The sequence below is a fragment of the Drosophila gunungcola genome, unplaced genomic scaffold, assembly GCF_025200985.1.
Source record: "Drosophila gunungcola strain Sukarami unplaced genomic scaffold, Dgunungcola_SK_2 000001F, whole genome shotgun sequence".
NCBI classification, from domain to species: Eukaryota; Metazoa; Arthropoda; class Insecta; order Diptera; family Drosophilidae; genus Drosophila; species Drosophila gunungcola.
In genome coordinates, this window is record NW_026453197.1 from 3,831,529 (window position 1) to 3,848,074 (window position 16,546).

Sequence of the window (16,546 nt, forward strand, 5' to 3'; positions counted from 1 at the left end):
ATTATTGATTTGGAACACCAAGACACGTCTCGATCTAAAGACATTTAATCAATTAACTAAATACTTTTAAAACAAAATTTCTAAAATTGTTAAATGTACTGAAGGAGAGACTGTATTGAAAACGTAAATGGGATTAGCTTTACATTTTTAATTAGGCTTTAAATCCGTTTGGCCAAAATTAGTTTTGTTACAACAAATTGTTCTTTTATTGTGTATATTTGAGGAATAAAAAATTTATCTAAACTTATTTACACAATGTTATTCTACTACAAAAGTGTCTGCAAGAACAGTTGCCTCTTAAGGCAGAGATAGTCCTCTACCGCATCCTTCTCACACACAAATGGAAACTCGACCTTGCACTCTATATCGTGATACCCATAGGCGCCGTTGTAGTTGGCGAAACCCACACAATCCTCTTCGGGTGATCCGTTGTTCGGTTCTCGGGGAACCCAGTTTAGGTAGGGCACACTATCGCCATTTTTGGACAAACGGAACGTCCGTCGGTTTCCTAGACAATTGATGCCAATCCAGACGGAATGATTCCAGCTTTGGGTGAACTGAAGCCCCAAACTCTTCAGGTAATCCGTTGTGAGAAGTTTGTCGTTTTGATCGTCCAGCACCATTAGATCGCCACCCAGTTTTCGACAGCTGCGATCGGCAACATGCCAGTTGACCTAGAAATTGAATGGTTTGCCAAGAGTAATTTATCACAGTAATTTATAGATATATGTAAATATAAATTTTATTTTTGAGCCTACCTTTTCTAAATTCACGTGGTAGCATTTGTTGCCCACTCGAGTAAATGGCGTTGGGCAGAATTGCGCATATATACCCAAGGCGAGGGTAAAAAGGACGGTAACGATTAGCTTCTGGCTGGCCATTGTGGCTCTTAAAATCAAATACTACATTGTCATTGAATGCTGTCTGCTTTTATACCCAAAAGGCAGATGTTTAAGCGCAAGTTATTTAGTACATGCTAATAAAGATATCGCAAACACTTTTCTTAGCAATGTTAAAGATTCGTGACGATCGCACCTCTTGTAATAAACATTTTAAATGCTATTAAAATAAATTTGGCTAAACAAAAAATCTCAAAAACGCTTTTGGAAAAATTCTAAAAAACATTAAGTTTAAAAAAGTTTTGCAACTTATTTTTTACTGCAAGCTATTTAAGTTATTTTATTTAGGCGACAGTTAATTATAAAAAACCTTTTCATTTTGGCAAGGGCGTGAAAGTGTTAAATGAATAGAAGGTTGCGCTTTAAAAGCCTCAAATAAAGATCAGACCATTAGAGCATTCATTCTCTACCAAACTCTTGGAACGCTTCGGCACTATTTAAACGTGTTAGCCTTATCTTTGACAATAAGAGTTTGTTTAAACAGCGTATTCTTAAGACTACTTCAAATTATGGTTACCACGCGTTCAGTTTATCAGAAAATTAATAAGGCTTAGCCCCCAAAGCTATATTACACTTAAATGAGAACTGGCTGACAAAAAATGTATATTTATATATTATAAATTTTAGAATATTTTGAAATATAAATATATTCATCTGGCTAGAGTCACTTCTCAAATGGTTTGAAGCCCACTATTCACAGGTTGCACTGCACTAAGATACTAAGTCGCCTCGATTTGGAAAACTATATTAGTAGTTCAACAAGACGAAGTTTACATTTTAATTTTAAATTTTTAGTTTTTTTTTACTGATTATCTGACCATTAAAATAGTTACTGTTCCCCAACAATATACTCTATGAAATAAACCAAACAAAATCTACTCTTAAATAATTCGTTACGTAATGTATTAAATATACAAAAAGCCCAATCCAATGGATCCTGTTTTATTAAATTTTTACATAGAAAAATTTTTTGACTTCGAAAATGCTTATATAATTGCGTGGTGGAGAAAAATGCTCATGTAATTTACATTTCCTTAGGAAAACCGTTTTACCTTGCAATTCAAAACTTTATTGCAAAATTCCAAAAATAAAATATTTTTCTTATAAATCGACTTATTATCTTGGCAATTACCAAGAAGTAAGTAGCCATCGATTGGCATAGCATATAAGATCGTTGTTATCGATGATTTAGTTTCCCCATCTCTATGAGCAATATATAAATAAATAAAAATTTGTGATTAACAACGTCGTTTACAGTTAGTTAGCAGAAAAAGGCATTTAATTGTAAAGATTTGTTGGTTATTTTGTGTGAGTAGTCAACGTTTAGTTCAGAAACCACAGAATTACTTAAATACAAAGATGCACATTTCAGATGCCAACTGTCCCACATAGGACACCCTATACAAAGGCTTGGAAATCTTTAATAAATTCAGAATAAAATAATGGGATGCGATGGCGGAACCATTCCCAGGCGCGATGAGCTGGTGCGCGTGAAGCAAAAGCCAGAACAGGTAATGAAATTAAACTGGAGGTGCTGCCGTATCCAGACTAACTCCCTTTTTTTCGATCCTTCAGAAAGACAAGGATGCGGAGAGGGAGTTCCGGTGGCGCCACTGCACCCTGACCCAGCAGCGCCTTCAGGAGCCGATCGCCATGTGCGGCATGGGCAGGCTGTACTCCAAGCAGAGCGTGATCGAGCGGCTGCTGGAGAAGGAGCCGATGCCGGAGACGGCATCGCACGTGAAGACCATGAAGGACATCCGCCAGCTGCACCCGACACCCAATCCCGCCTTCACGGAGGAGGACAAGACCGAGGGTCTGCTGGACGCCCGTCACGCTCCCTACATCTGCAAGCTGATTGGCCTGGAGATGTCCGGGAAGTTCCGGTTCGTGGCTCTGTGGAGCTGCGGATGTGTAGTGTCCGAGCGGGCCTTGAAGCAGATCAAAGGCAGCGCTGCCAGCACTTGTCCGCTGTGCCAGGCTCCCTACAGCGTCGAGGACGTGGTGGTGCTCAACGGCAACGATGAGGACCTCGAGCTGATGCGGGTCAAAATGGAAATGCGGGCATCCAAGCGCAAGTCCTCGAAGAAGGAGAAGAAGGGGGCCAAAAAGGTGGAGGTTAAAGCTGAGCCCGAGGAGTCCCAGGAGCCAGAGGCCTCCACATCAAAGTCTGCTGCGCCGGAGAAGCCCACCACAAGCGCAAAAGTCAAGGCGGTGGCTCCGCTCAAGCGACTGGGTGCCGTCAATGCCATGCAGGACCCCGAACTGAAGCGCCTCAAGAGCGACTTCAGCGTGGCCAAGGATCCCAAGGCCAGCGACGTCTACAAATCGCTTTTCACATCCCACAAGACCGAGAAGGACCAGGAGCGCGCCCACTGGGTCACCTACAATCCCTTCTACAATTAGTCTAAATTTAGTTTAAGCTTGCCCTTTCACATCAGTCACTTTGGAACTTGGTGCGAAGCCTGACCCTATAAACCAGACACACACAGCTCAACAAAATACAATCGACAATGTTTCGTTCAGCCTACCAGAAAGGTTTCCTCACCGTCCTCTACAGCGTGGGCAGCTCACCTCTGGGCAACTGGTCGTCCTATGTGAGTATCTGAAGTTCACCCGTCTCTGTATCGCTAGAATGATTCCTTGGGCAGACCAAGAACGGCTACATCAAGCGCATCTACGATGAGGACATCAAGTCCCTGGTGCTCGAGATCATGGGCTCGAATGTGTCCACCACTTTCATACACTGCCCCAGCGAGTGCAAGGAGCAGCTGGGCATCAAGCTGCCCTTCCTGGTGCTCCTGATAAAGAACATGCACAAGTACTTTTGCTTCGAAGTTAAGGTTGGTTCAGGGGGTTAAGATTTGTCTCTTAATGAGATCACAGCCTGTTTAACCCTGTTTAAACTACAGATTCAAGACGATCAGCGCTTCATGCGTCGCTTCCGGGTGTCCAATTTCCAGAGCAAAACCTCTGTGAAGCCCTTCTGCACGGCCATGCCCATGGGCATGTCGCCGGGCTGGAATCAGATCCAGTTCAATCTCGCAGACTTCACGCGTCGAGCATATGGGTCCAACTACCTGGAGACCGTATCCCTGCAGCTGCATGCCAACGTGCGCATCCGGCGCATTTACTTTGCCGACAAGCTCTACACGGAGGCGGAGTTGCCCAACGACTACCGCCTGATGGGCAAGCCCAAGGACCTGAAGAAGCCGGAGAAGCAGTTCAAGGTGCAGGCCACCGCCCGTCCTCCGTCGCCCCTGAACACGGCTCGCGGCGAGAAGGGACCGTCGAAGGACACCGCAGGTCCCCCCACAGACGTTCCCAGCGAGCCGGAGCCTATGCTGCAGAAGTCTCCTTCGCCGCCTGTTCTGCAGAAGGCTCCGTCGCCGCCAGTTTCCGCTCCTCCAGAGCCCGCCGCCGAGGAGCCAGCCCCTCAAACGGAGGCCACCGAAGAAGCCTACTACTAAGTTATTGTTCCTATTCGTTGTTACTTTTTATCAGTTGATGCGCGACTGGGAGTGGAAAGTGAACATCCCTTAAATTTCCAGTCATAGAGGCTATGAGCTCCCTTAATCACAATTGTTTTCTTTTTCTGGTCACTTGAAACTAATGTATGCTTAATTTCTTGCCAAATTAGAGTTCTCTTTAGTTCATTTTTTAAGTGTTATGGGACACAATAAGCAATAAGGACTAAGGATCTGGGGGATTGCTTTAATAAGCTCTGCAATAATTGATAACATTTCTTAGTAATAACTTGGTTTAACTATTGATAAATATTAGTTAGGAACGAAACAGAACGCGCGTAAAAATTGCCTTTCATAGACACACAACTTGCTTTATTTTTAACCCTCTTGGACTCTAAAACAAAATGTTCTTTGTTACATTGTGAATTTGCTAAAATATCTTAATTAGAATGGGCCCGCAGGCCTGGTCACTCAGGGACTCTTGTCCGAGGCAGCGCTGGCGATGGTAAGCATGTCCGCGTCAATGTTCTTGAGGGCGTTGTGGTACTCGGTGATCTCCAGCGCCTCCCACTCGGCCTTGAAGGCCGCCTTGGGGTCCTGGGGCATGGTCATGGCGGCGCCCGTCATGGCGTCCGCCTGTGCCTGCGTCTGGTCCGCGTGGTTGTTCTCGCCGAGCACCAGCGTGTAGATGGAGCGCAGGCCGAACACGTTGAGGAAGTACCAGGAGGCCGAGGAGACCCAGGCGGCGTCCAGGGAGGCCAGCTCCACGCCCCGCTGCAGCATGGGCTTGAAGCGCAGGGTGAGCGGGAAGGGCACTTTGGTGGTGACGAAGCCCGAGAACATCCAGTTGATCCAGCCGCCGATCACGACCATGGGCAGGACGTTGATGAAGTTGCCCTTGACCATGTCGGTGAGCATGGCGGATGAGTTCTGGGCCACGGGCGCCCGCTTCTGGGTCTTAAAGTAGCCGGTCTCCTCGTTGTTGAAGTAGTTCTTCCGCATGGAGAAGCTCTGGGCACTCAAATACTTGCCGTTCTCGCGCAGAAGACGCGCCCGGATCATCGCCTGGCTGTGGGTGAGATTAATTTATTAGAGACGGTGCTCCATTGCCCTTTGGACGGCAGTGGTGTTCTCTCACCTGTCCTGGATCTGGGTGATCTCGGCCTTCTTCTGTGTGGATATCAGAATGGAGACGTAGTGGCGCACAATGCCCACCAGGAACGTGATCAGCACGATGGGCAGGAACACCCACACGCGGATGTCCGGATCGATCAGCAGCTCCGTCATGTTTTAATTGATCTGTGAAAATTTCCTACTTTTTCGGTCTAATTTTCAGCTGCAGATGAACCAATTGGCTCAATTGGGGATGACAATCGATTTTTCACCCGATTGTGATTGCCTCTTTTTGTTATCGAGTCACAGGCGTGACAAAGTATTTTAAAGTAGCAGTAATAAGCATGTCGTACCTTGACAATTTAAAATAAACTCGATTTATTTCCTTTAATTTGTGCATGAAAAAAACATAACAAAATATAAGTAATATTATACGATAATTAAGTCAAATAACATTCTTAACATACAAATTGGCTTTTATTTGCAAACTAAAGTCCATATGCATGACAAGGAAACATATATATATACAAATATTTTAACATTGTTTCGGGTACTAAATTTTACCCCTTGCAAAGGAAAACCGCAAATGTGAGTAAATTGTGTATGCAGGCAAAAAAATTACTGGCAATCGATATATCGGCGTTGTTCAACTGGAAACAATCGATTTCCGAATTGCATTTGGCAACCCTATTTTGGTACCGGAGAATGTAAATTTTGAGGAATCGAATTATTGAACTCAAATAGAGACGCCAGTTGCAAAAACCGAGATTTGTTGAGCCCCAGATAAACGTAGTCATGGAGGCCAAGACCGACGCTCCCATCTCCCCGGCACCAACACCGAATCCGACGCCAGACTCCGCCAAGGAGCAGAATTGCACTAACAACACGCAAGCCAATTCGGCAGCCGCGCCGGGAGCAACTGCATCCGGAGCCACCGCTGGTCAGTCTACGCCGGCAGCCCAACAACAGCAACAGCCGGCGGCCAAGAAGACCAGTGGCGAGACAAGCTCGATGCCCACGCGACAGTACCTGGACCAGACGGTGGCACCGGTTCTGCTCCACGGACTGCAGGCGCTCGCCCGCGAGAGGCCCACGGATCCGATCCAGTTCCTGGCCTCCTACCTGCTGAAGCACAGCAACGGGTGCGAGGAGAACAACGCCGCTGCGGTGGACAACAACTCCTAAGCCCTCCTCCACCCACCCGCCTCCCCTTTTCCGCTCGTTAGTTTTGTAAGTGAACAGTGCATAAATAATAAACGTTTAAATTTAGAATGTAATCGCAAAACACACACATTAGACTGTGATGGGGTAGCCCCAGGGATCCAGCTTCGAGTTGAGCAGCTCCAGCGATGCGTTGGCAATCTTGGCCAGCAGCTCGGCCAGCTTGTGCTTGGTGTAGACCTTGTACAGCTGACGGGTTTCGCTGGATATCTCGTCCGCCAGGCGCACGCAGCCCGCAAAGTCCCCGGACTTGAACATGACCTCGTTCAAGAGCAGGGCGATCTCGGGCAGGCAGATGGAGCGCAGCTTCTCCATCTGCAGTAGGCGGTTCTCCCAGTTCAGCTGCGCGGCGTTTTCGGGTTGCTTGGCTATGAACGGATCCACCAGCCATCCCTTGTCCGGGAACATCAGCACATTGTACAGAGTTTCGATGGTTTCTGCAGGCAAACAAATAATTGAGTTTAAGAATGGTTGCAAAATGGGAAATGCTTAAAGGAAACCCAGCCAATTAACAATTCTAAACAGTATTCCCCATTTGCAAAAGAAATTGATTGAGGAACTAAGTACATCTATAAATTGTATTCCATCATTTACAATTTACTTCCTGCTTTCATAACTATCCCAACAAATTCTCCTTTTTATCCCTTTTTATGATAATACTATCAAAATATAAAATAAAATTAGAATTGCCCAAAATAATGAACTTACGCTTGGCCTGCTCCTTGACCTTGTGCTCCCACCGCAGGACTTCCGTTCGGTGGGTCTGCTCCTTTCGCTCACTAGCCATGCGCTCCGTGAAGTTGTCCTGTGCGGAGGCAGTGGCTCCGGCCTGCGGCTTCTTTGGCCTGTTCTGCTGCAGGCGGTTCCACTCCACGAAGCTGTCCACGCCGGACAGGTACACCTTGTAGCAGAGGTACTCCTTCAGGCAGCACTCCTCGCGCGGCGGAATGTTGTCCACCGAGCTGTACAGGCTCATGATCTGCTGCACAATGTCGCCGGGCACCATGCGGAAGGTCTGGCGCATGCATTCCACCTTGCTGCAGGCCAGGTAGATGCGCATCATGGCATTCGCCTGCCACAGCAGCTCACCGCGCTGTTCCGGCAGATGGAGGAGCCACTCCAGGGCGGAGATCTTGCGCTGGTCCGCCACGGAGATCTCACCCGAGGGCGGCTCTCCGAATTTGCCAGGTGCTTGTCGGGTGGAGCGAATGTTCTCCACGGTGATGCGTGTAATCTGCTCCACATCGAGACCTGCTTGCAAGGCGGCATCCAGCGCCAGTTCCCTCTGACGCTTCTGCTCCACCTGCTCCAGGAAACGCGAGTATAGCTTCACCTGCAGCGGATTGGACAGGGCTGCAGCGTAGTAGGCTATCAGCTGGGGCTCTCCCCTCGCCATCAAGGCCTCCACATACGCGGCGATGACCTTTTCCGCCTGCTGCTCCTGCTCCACGCGTCCGATTTGGCGCAGGAAGAGCACAATGTGGGCCATGAAGCGCAGTTGGTGGGACGACAATGGGGCAGCGTCCTTCTCCACCCAACGCCCCATTTGCTGCAACAGTTCGCCGCAGGTGTCCAGGATCAAGTGCCGCTGGATGACGCCCAGATGGCCCTGGGCAAAGTCGCGCACCGAGGCATCCTTGGCCACGTTCAGCTCGTCGAAGATTTGCTCCATGGTCATCTTGCCATTCCAGTAATCGTCCGGCATGGGCTGGTAGCGCTTCAGGCAGCAGCCGCGTATCTCGGACTCCACGCGGATGTCGATCTGGACCTTGAGGTGGGCCCACAGCAAATCGTGCCAGCTGCTGTGCAGGAGCGACTTCAGCGAGCCCAGGTGGCCGGAGAAGACGCCAGCCGTGGCCCGGCTGTACTCATCGTAGTTCTTCGAGTCGGCCAGCATCCAGGCGCAGCGTTTCCAGATGTCCCGCCGGGGATTGCCCTCGATGGGCAGCTTTTCGTGGACCGCCGACATGTTCTGCTCGAAATTGGGATCCTCGTGCAGACGCCAGCCCTCCAGGATGGCCGCCCGCCAGGTCTGGCCGTAGTGCTTGCACAGCTTCAGTCCGTCGTCCACGCGTCCCGAGCGAATGGCTGAGAAAATGGCGCGCGAGAGGCGCAGGTTGTCCTCCTCGTCGAGGGCGTGCAGTGGACGCTTCTCGCGGACGGGGGCATCCGGGTCCAGACGCGTCACGATCTCGTGGCCCTTGCCAAAGGCGGCGCCCTGCAGGTTCTCCAGCTGGAACAGCGTGTTCTCCCAGGCCAGCATGCGATCGTGACAGTGCAGGGGATTCTGCTGCTCCCCCGGATTGTAGCAGGCCTCCAGCCAGTCGACCACCAGCTGGTACTCGCGCAGAGTGGCATTGATGGTGTACAGCTGCTGGATGACCTCCTTCTCGCTGCCGCCAAGGGTGGGGCCCTCCTGCATCTCGTCGTCCGCCTGCGTGTCGGTCTGCAGCAGGATGCGGTCGTAGAAGAGGGCGTGCAGCAGGCGCCACGTGTAGATCTCCTGGCGCAACCATCCCAAGATGGACTCGCGCTGCCGGGCGCCCTGTTCCCCGCCCACGCCGCGCTCGATCTCCAGCTCCAGCTGCTCCACGACGCCGCGACAGACGTGGGTCAGGGACTGGATCACCTCGAAGGTCTCCGGTCCGCCGCCCTGCGCCTGCAGCACGTCGAAGAACTGCGGGAACAGTATGTCCACGCGGCTCTTGCCGCGATCCACATCATCGCCGGCGCCCTCGACCAGCGATTGATCCTCCAGGGCCGCGTTACTCTGCTCCAGGAGGAGCAGCGAGTGGGACAGGTTCTGCGGCGCCTGGGAGTTGTTCAGTGTGGTGCGCAGCAGGCCACTGCGGTTGCTCATCGGGAACATCGGGCTGTCGGCCATGGCTGCGGATGGCTATCTGACTATCTCCTATTTGGCATTAACTCAACTATAAAACAGAAATTCACGCGCTATCGGCCGAAAATGCCGGGACATGCTAAAAGAGATGGACTTTTAATGGATTCGCGCTATCGATAAACGATTAACTTGATCTAGTTGGATCCCGGGTGACCAAATATAACTGTAATTTAAAATTTTGTTCAAACCAATAAGAATAGTTTATTTTATTTTATTTTTGTTAAATTATAACTTATTATAGTACAATTTACAATTTCAGAAATATGGTTTTAAACTATAAAAAATGATTTTTGAAACTAAACATTTACTTTATTCGGACCAAATCTTTCTGGTTCTTTTAAGAACGAAGTTTGTGTAATTAAACTTATACTAAAAAAAAAAGAAACCTTGGATTGGCAAACCGCCATAGACGAATCGACTTTATTTTTAGAAAACAATATTTTAAAATAAGTTCTAAGGCTTTCTAGAGACATTACAAAAATTTTATTTTTGAACAAAAAGTTAAAGTAAAAACTGGGAAGTAAAAGATTAAGATGGTATAGTATTAACTGCAAGGAAGGAAAGCCATTTACACTTATAGGTATGTATATTGAAAGGCATTGAGACCTAGATTGGTCATATTTAGTCCGGACTGGATCTGTGCCAAATTTCTCCCAGTGCACACTTCGCAGCGATAAGGCCATCGAGTTGAGCTGTGGCACTATTAAATTGCCAGCATGGATCGGCTTATCAGGCGGACTTACTAACTGCATCACCGACTGACCCCAAACTAAACCCCTTCACTTAATCGGCTAACTAAATTAGTGGCTGCTCTTCAATCAATCGGTTGTCATCAGTTCCATTGGTAAGATGTGGTGGCTGCCATTATTGTGCCTCTTGCCGCTTCTTGGGGCGAAGGCTTCACTTGCGCCGGACCTGAGTGCGGAGGACTTCCAGCTGACGTTCCTCCGGGATTTGGTCGAGCAGGTGGAGCAGCGGGCTGAGCTGAGCCTCAACGACTACCTGGTTGAGCTGGAGCGAAACCCTGGGAGTGCCAACTACTCGGTCGAGATGAGTGCCGCCCGTGCCACGCCAAAGATGCAGTCGAAGGTGACCCTGATCAAGCAGTTGCTCGATGCTCAGCCGCACCAGGACAAGGATCTGAGGCGCACTTCCGTGCTGCGCAACTTGGTCTTCCTCAGTCGACTGAGGACCACGCTGCGGGCGGCCCAGGATACCAGCACGCTGGAGATCCGGCAAATGCGACTGCACCACCTCTGCCAAAAGTTGGACCGTCCGGCGACGGGACCTCCCAGGAATCGCCTGATCAACGAACAGGTAGTCGGAGCGGCCTTGGAGCAGCTTAATCTCACCAAAAGTGAGGGCAACTCCACTGCCCTGGACCTCAATGAGTTCGGGGCACAGCTCTACGAGCGCATCAAGGTGTCCGGGGCCGAGATCATCAACAACTATCTGCAGATATTGCGATCCCTCCTCCAGGACATCATCGAGGGCGACCAGGGGGAGCTGGCCGAGAGCAGTGGCAGGCTGGACCACATGCTGCGGCAACTGGACGCCATGCTGGCCACCCAGGACTTCTTCGAGAAACGTCAGCGGGTGTACGCCTATCTGGAGCGCCACCTGACCGCCGACTACGAGCAGATGCGGGATTCAGTGGCTAGCGAACACCTCACGGAGCACCTGCTGGCCAAGCTGAAGGCCAAGGGTCTGGACCTCTTCGTCATCTTCCTGTTCAGCAACTTCGAGTTCCTGGAACTGGTGCACGAGCACTGGGCCCAGCTGCTCCCCCAGACGCCCAGCCTCCTCTACGACGAGGTGTCGCGACAACTGTACGACGTGCAGCAGCTCTACGAGACCTTCAAGCTGGACACGGAGTGCGAGGACAAGTACAGGGCCTACTCGGACGCACTGCATCGCCTGCACGACCGCACCGTGGACCAGGGCCACCGGAACCGCCACATCTTCGAGCTGCTCAGAAACGCCGCCCAAAGCGTCGGCACGGTCACCTTCAACATGATCAAGGCCAAGTGCGAGGAGCTCATTTGAGCTGCAGAGTTTGCAGATATCACTATTCACACTGTGCACACAATCTTAATATTAAACCTTTAGTTTAGAAAATATAAAATAGAAAAAATAAAATGCAGATATCACTATTCACACTGTGCACACAATCTTAATATTAAACCTTTAGTTTAGAAAAGTTAAAAAACCCCCCTGTTTGCATTCAAAGGGTTTTCACTACTTCTTATATATCCTGTATATGTGCTCCATCGTTCAACCAACAAATGCACATTTAAATCTTTTCTTAATTCCATATAGAACGACAGCAATCGGGCTTTGCGTGATATTTTTAGGCGATTTTATATCGCTCACAATATAATCATTGTAATGCATATATTTATTTATACTTATATAATTCTGAGCTGATAAATATAATACAACTCAAAAATAATAGTTATGATCATTGCGGACTCGAAAAGATAATTTTAACAGCAACCAAATTGTATAATTTAATTGATTAGGCGACTTGAAGAAAAGTTTTTCGTTACTTGTTTCTGCAACCAGACCTCATTGCCAGGGGGAATACACAATAACATAATTTAATTACAATTTCATGCAAATATAAAAAAATGTTATAAGCAATTAAATTGTTTTCCCTTTGTTGTACCTTTTACATTACCTAGATACTTCTCAAATTGTGTACCTTTTACCTTACCTAGGTAATTATTTTCTCGCAAACCTTAAACCTAGATCCAAAAGCCCAACACTGAAAATATTAAGTATTTACTAAATGCGAATGTTGTTGTTCATCGATTCCAGTTTAAATACCAGGGACCGTAATCATTATAAGTTTTATTTTATTTTATTTTCCTGTATCGGGAAATACAAGGAATTCAGCTTTTTGGTGGCAAAGAAAAATCTTCAAGCCTAGGTAAATCAAATAAGCTCTAATTTGAATTGGCAAAGCGCGGGTCTTTGGCCGTCATGCAGGCGGCGTGCACGAGTGGCCTGCATGACGGTATGCTGTCATACGGGCGCCGTCTGACCGTGCGCAGGCCGCCCAACATAAAATTTATTTTGTTGTAACCATTGCGAGGACGCTTGTAATTGCGATTTTGCGATGCGCTGCTTTCGCCCGACGCGCAGCTCCTGGCAGCCACATTTAATTGGCCACAAATCAGGGATTAAATCTGGCGAACAAATAAACCAATAGATGCAAAAATAGCAACAAACAAAAACAGGAAACAGAAAACAGTAACAACTTTTTGTTTGGACGCGCATAAAATGGAACGGAGTGGAAATAGAAATATGTTAAGAGCCCTGAAAGAAACACAAAAGCACGGAACCTGAGCAACACACCAGTGATATAATAGTAATCTACATAGGACCCATCCCCCCGGAACTCCTTGAAACCGATTCCGAATCCGAATCCGAATCCTCCAATCTCCAATTTTCAATCTCACCCAAGGTACGGCATTGATTTTTCTCCCCGCTCTGTGGCTTCTTATTGTAGAGAAAATGTTTATGTACATTCGCCTCTTTTTTTTTTTTTTGGATTAGCCTTTTGCCAAGATGGCCGTGCAGCTGAAGCAGAGCTACCACCACCACCACCTGCCCCTCACGATCACCCCGATCCTGCATCATTCGCAGCAGCCGCAACATCAGCAGCACATCCTGCAGCCGCCATCTAATCCGCCGCAGCCGCAGCCGCCGGATCTCACCTTCCACTGCATGTGCTGTGCCGAGTTCTTCGTCCACCCACTGGCCCTCTACCAGCACATGAACACGCTGCATCCGAACGAGCCCGCCCACGGCCAGCCGGAGCAGGAGAGTGCCGCGGAGGAGAACGAGGACTACAGCTGGATCTTCGAGCCGGTGTGCGAGCTGGCCGAGGATGGCAGCGACTCCTCGGAGGGCAGTGACTCCTCCGAGTCGGACAGCTCCTCCTCCTCGGACGACGACGACGATGACGACGACAGCAGCTCCAGTTCGAGTTCCAGCGGGTCGGACTCCACGTCCGGTAGCACGGGGCCCAGTTCGAGCCACTCCAACACCCAGCAGAGCCAGCCCATGCTTGGCCTGGTCCCAGGACCGGGCCCGAACGAGTACCAGCTGCAAATGGCCGATCCCCGGGAGTCCACCTCGATTTTCATGGTTCAACCGGCTGTCAGTGTGGCCCCCGTGCCGCAGTTTGCCCCTCCGGCAGCCACGCCCACGCTGGGATTGGCCCTGGACTCCTCGACGCCCATCAAGCGCCGGCGGGGCAGACGCAGCAACGTTCCGGCACCGGCGATGGATCCCGCGCTGAACGGCCACCAGAAGTGCTTCCAGTGCACGCACTGCGAGGCAAGTTTCCCCAATGCCGGCGACCTGTCCAAGCACGTGCGCTCGCACATCGCCAACAAGCCGTTCCAGTGCTCCATCTGCCAGAAGACCTTCACGCACATCGGCAGCCTGAACACGCACATCCGCATCCACAGCGGCGAGCGACCGTACAAGTGCGAGCTCTGCCCGAAGGCCTTCACGCAGTCCAGCAGCCTGATGGTGCACATGCGCTCCCACTCGGTGCGCAAGCCGCACCAGTGCCTGGAGTGCGACAAGGGCTTCATCAACTACAGCTCGCTGCTGCTGCACCAGAAGACGCACGCCGCGCCCACCGAAACGTTCGTCTGCCCGGAGTGCGAGCGCGAGTTCAAGGCGGAGCCGCTGCTGGACGAGCACATGCGCATGCATCTCTGCCTGCTGGTCTACCAGTGCGCCATCTGTCGCGAGGCCTTCCGCGCCAGCTCCGAACTGGTGCAGCACATGAAGAACCACATGGGCGAGAAGCCGTTTACCTGCTCATTGTGCGATCGGTCCTTCACGCAGTCGGGCAGCCTCAACATCCACATGCGCATCCACACCGGCGAGAAGCCGTTCCAGTGCAAGCTCTGCGATAAGTGCTTCACGCAGGCCTCCAGCTTGAGTGTCCACATGAAGATCCACGCCGGCGAGAAGCCCTTCACGTGTCCCATCTGCGCCAAGTCCTACAGCCAGCAGGCGTACCTCAATAAGCACATCCAGGCGCACCAGGTGGCCGCCACCGCCGCCGCCGCCGCCGCCGCCGCCGCCGCCTCCGCCTCGTCATCCTCCTCCTCCTCCACGGGCCTGGTGATCGCCAAGCAGCCGCACGAGACGCTGGTCTGCATCGTCTGCGGATCGCTGCACGCGGACGCCACTGCGCTGGCCAACCACGTGACCAGCCAGCACGCCGCGCTCCTGGACACGATGAAGCAGTCGGGCGGGTCTCTGCCGGAGGGCAAGTGCAGCCTGGAGGAGCAGCAGGCCTATATGCAACGCGTCCAGTCCGTCTTGCAGCAGATGAACCACCAGCAGCAGCAGCAGCAAATGCTGATCCCACAGCAGCCGAAGCTGCCGCTGGCAATGGACTCCACCGGCGAGGATGAAGAGGAGCCGGAGGATCCGCCGGATGAGGAGGACGAGGAAGAAGACGTGCCGCCGGAAGTGAAGGCCGAAATGGAGGAGGCAGACGAACCCCTGACCCACCAGAGCTACCCGATTCTGGGACTGCAGGAGGAGCAGATGCTTTTGGATTCAAATATGTATTACGAGGATTTCGCCGACATGGACGTCGGCTGCCAGGAGGAGGTGTTCGGCGACTATGTCCTGAACGAGGAGGAGGTCTACACCGAGGCGCTCATCTAGACTTAAGCACTACCTACGATTGGCCATAGTTTATGAGAGCCGTTCATATTTACACTGAACAGGCAAGGCAGTTCGTAAACGGTTTTGGCTCAGCAAATATTTTACTTTGCCCGATCTAATATTTATTTTATATCGCTCTTGTTTGAAAGCTGAACAAGTCGTGGAATTTATACATAAAAAAGCATTCGAGAATGTTTCAAAACCAATCTTAAAAGTTATGAATGTCACAGTTTTACAATGTAGTTTTCCCAGACATCATGAATTCCGTATTGTAAAAATATCCTTGAAAACCCGGCCCAACAAAGATCACTCCAATATCCTTCATACAAAGCTAACCATTTACAAATGTTATCCACCAGAATCCCTTTTTTTTCCCCCGATCATAAGACCATAATGATTTGGAGAGCATTCCTAGTACAACTTGTTCCACATTTTGTGCAACCAGAGCTAAATTCCAGTTTTGTCTCTCATATAACACAAAGCCCACACGACTAAGGATCATCAAAACATGAACGTATTGTATTTGCACATCATCTTCTAAAGATATTACATTTTGTTAGTATTAAGGTCTATTTTATGCTGCTCATTTTACATCCCAAAGGATTTTCCCTTACCCACGTTGGAACTGGAATGGTTCCGTGTATTCCACGTCTCGTATTTCCCTAAATCGCCTGAAGAGATTACATTAATCGTTATACTTAAGAGCCCAGTCTTTTTATTCGGGGTGGCTTAAATATTTAAACAGTTTAAAAGGCAATGAAGTGAATATCTTTCAGCTGAACGAGTAACTAATTTTATTAATTTCGTCTTATGTTAGTCAACAGGTAATGTATTAACTTAGATGATTTAAATTGGTTTTTCTAGCATTGCAGAGGGTATTAAACGCAGTGAAAGAGTTTATAAACTATAAATACCAGTCTCTTAATTTTAAAACTATCTGTATGCATATTTTCCAAAAGTTGCCTTTTAATTGAAGGTAGTATATAAGTCGGAACGAGCCGGATCGGAAGACTATAACGTATAGCTCCCATGGGAACAATCATAAAAAATTTAAAAAAAGTTATAATTCTGTTGGCTTTTTAATTTAAAATGTTTGCTGCTTTTTAAATTCTTCAAGATACATGAATGGCTTATTATTTTAGAAATATATTTTTTATTTGATTAAAATCGTATGGAAACATTCGGAATATTACAAAAAATATATAAACAAATTATAGCTTCGCTATATTTAAATTTTATTT

General features: G+C 49.1%; 8 protein-coding genes across 8 annotated transcripts; 5 read left to right on the top strand and 3 right to left on the bottom strand.

Annotated features, from left to right (window-relative positions):
- Positions 1-125: 125 nt before the first annotated feature.
- On the bottom strand, positions 126-887 carry LOC128262407 (C-type lectin 37Db-like). Its single transcript, XM_052996647.1, has 2 exons — positions 759-887; positions 126-674 (listed from the first exon to the last, which is right to left on the bottom strand). The coding sequence occupies exons 1-2, from the start codon at positions 879-881 to the stop codon at positions 267-269; spliced, it is 531 nt and encodes a 176-aa protein (XP_052852607.1). The 5' UTR covers positions 882-887; the 3' UTR covers positions 126-266.
- Positions 888-2,080: 1,193 nt separating this feature from the next.
- Positions 2,081-3,436, top strand: LOC128261254 (replication termination factor 2). The gene is made up of 3 exons (XM_052994847.1): positions 2,081-2,207; positions 2,272-2,410; positions 2,475-3,436. Exons 2-3 carry the CDS (start codon positions 2,342-2,344, stop codon positions 3,303-3,305), a joined length of 900 nt encoding a protein of 299 aa, XP_052850807.1. The 5' UTR covers positions 2,081-2,207; positions 2,272-2,341; the 3' UTR covers positions 3,306-3,436.
- Positions 3,355-4,481, top strand: LOC128261255 (uncharacterized). Its single transcript, XM_052994848.1, has 3 exons — positions 3,355-3,496; positions 3,551-3,742; positions 3,812-4,481. The coding sequence occupies exons 1-3, from the start codon at positions 3,413-3,415 to the stop codon at positions 4,367-4,369; spliced, it is 834 nt and encodes a 277-aa protein (XP_052850808.1). The 5' UTR covers positions 3,355-3,412; the 3' UTR covers positions 4,370-4,481.
- A 230-nt stretch (positions 4,482-4,711) lies between these two features.
- LOC128261256 (ER membrane protein complex subunit 3) lies at positions 4,712-5,751 on the bottom strand. Its single transcript, XM_052994849.1, has 2 exons — positions 5,505-5,751; positions 4,712-5,435 (listed from the first exon to the last, which is right to left on the bottom strand). Exons 1-2 carry the CDS (start codon positions 5,651-5,653, stop codon positions 4,838-4,840), a joined length of 747 nt encoding a protein of 248 aa, XP_052850809.1. The 5' UTR covers positions 5,654-5,751; the 3' UTR covers positions 4,712-4,837.
- Positions 5,752-6,134: 383 nt separating this feature from the next.
- LOC128261257 (protein dpy-30 homolog) lies at positions 6,135-6,756 on the top strand. Its single transcript, XM_052994851.1, has one exon. It carries the CDS (start codon positions 6,275-6,277, stop codon positions 6,662-6,664), a length of 390 nt encoding a protein of 129 aa, XP_052850811.1. The 5' UTR covers positions 6,135-6,274; the 3' UTR covers positions 6,665-6,756.
- On the bottom strand, positions 6,733-9,702 carry LOC128261252 (nuclear pore complex protein Nup107). Its single transcript, XM_052994846.1, has 2 exons — positions 7,409-9,702; positions 6,733-7,137 (listed from the first exon to the last, which is right to left on the bottom strand). Exons 1-2 carry the CDS (start codon positions 9,582-9,584, stop codon positions 6,773-6,775), a joined length of 2,541 nt encoding a protein of 846 aa, XP_052850806.1. The 5' UTR covers positions 9,585-9,702; the 3' UTR covers positions 6,733-6,772.
- A 430-nt stretch (positions 9,703-10,132) lies between these two features.
- Positions 10,133-11,756, top strand: LOC128263417 (uncharacterized). Its single transcript, XM_052998450.1, has 2 exons — positions 10,133-10,140; positions 10,436-11,756. The coding sequence occupies exons 1-2, from the start codon at positions 10,133-10,135 to the stop codon at positions 11,643-11,645; spliced, it is 1,218 nt and encodes a 405-aa protein (XP_052854410.1). The 3' UTR covers positions 11,646-11,756.
- Positions 11,757-12,662: 906 nt separating this feature from the next.
- On the top strand, positions 12,663-16,007 carry LOC128262031 (zinc finger protein 79). The gene is made up of 2 exons (XM_052996041.1): positions 12,663-13,068; positions 13,161-16,007. Exon 2 carries the CDS (start codon positions 13,173-13,175, stop codon positions 15,303-15,305), a length of 2,133 nt encoding a protein of 710 aa, XP_052852001.1. The 5' UTR covers positions 12,663-13,068; positions 13,161-13,172; the 3' UTR covers positions 15,306-16,007.
- Positions 16,008-16,546: the final 539 nt, after the last annotated feature.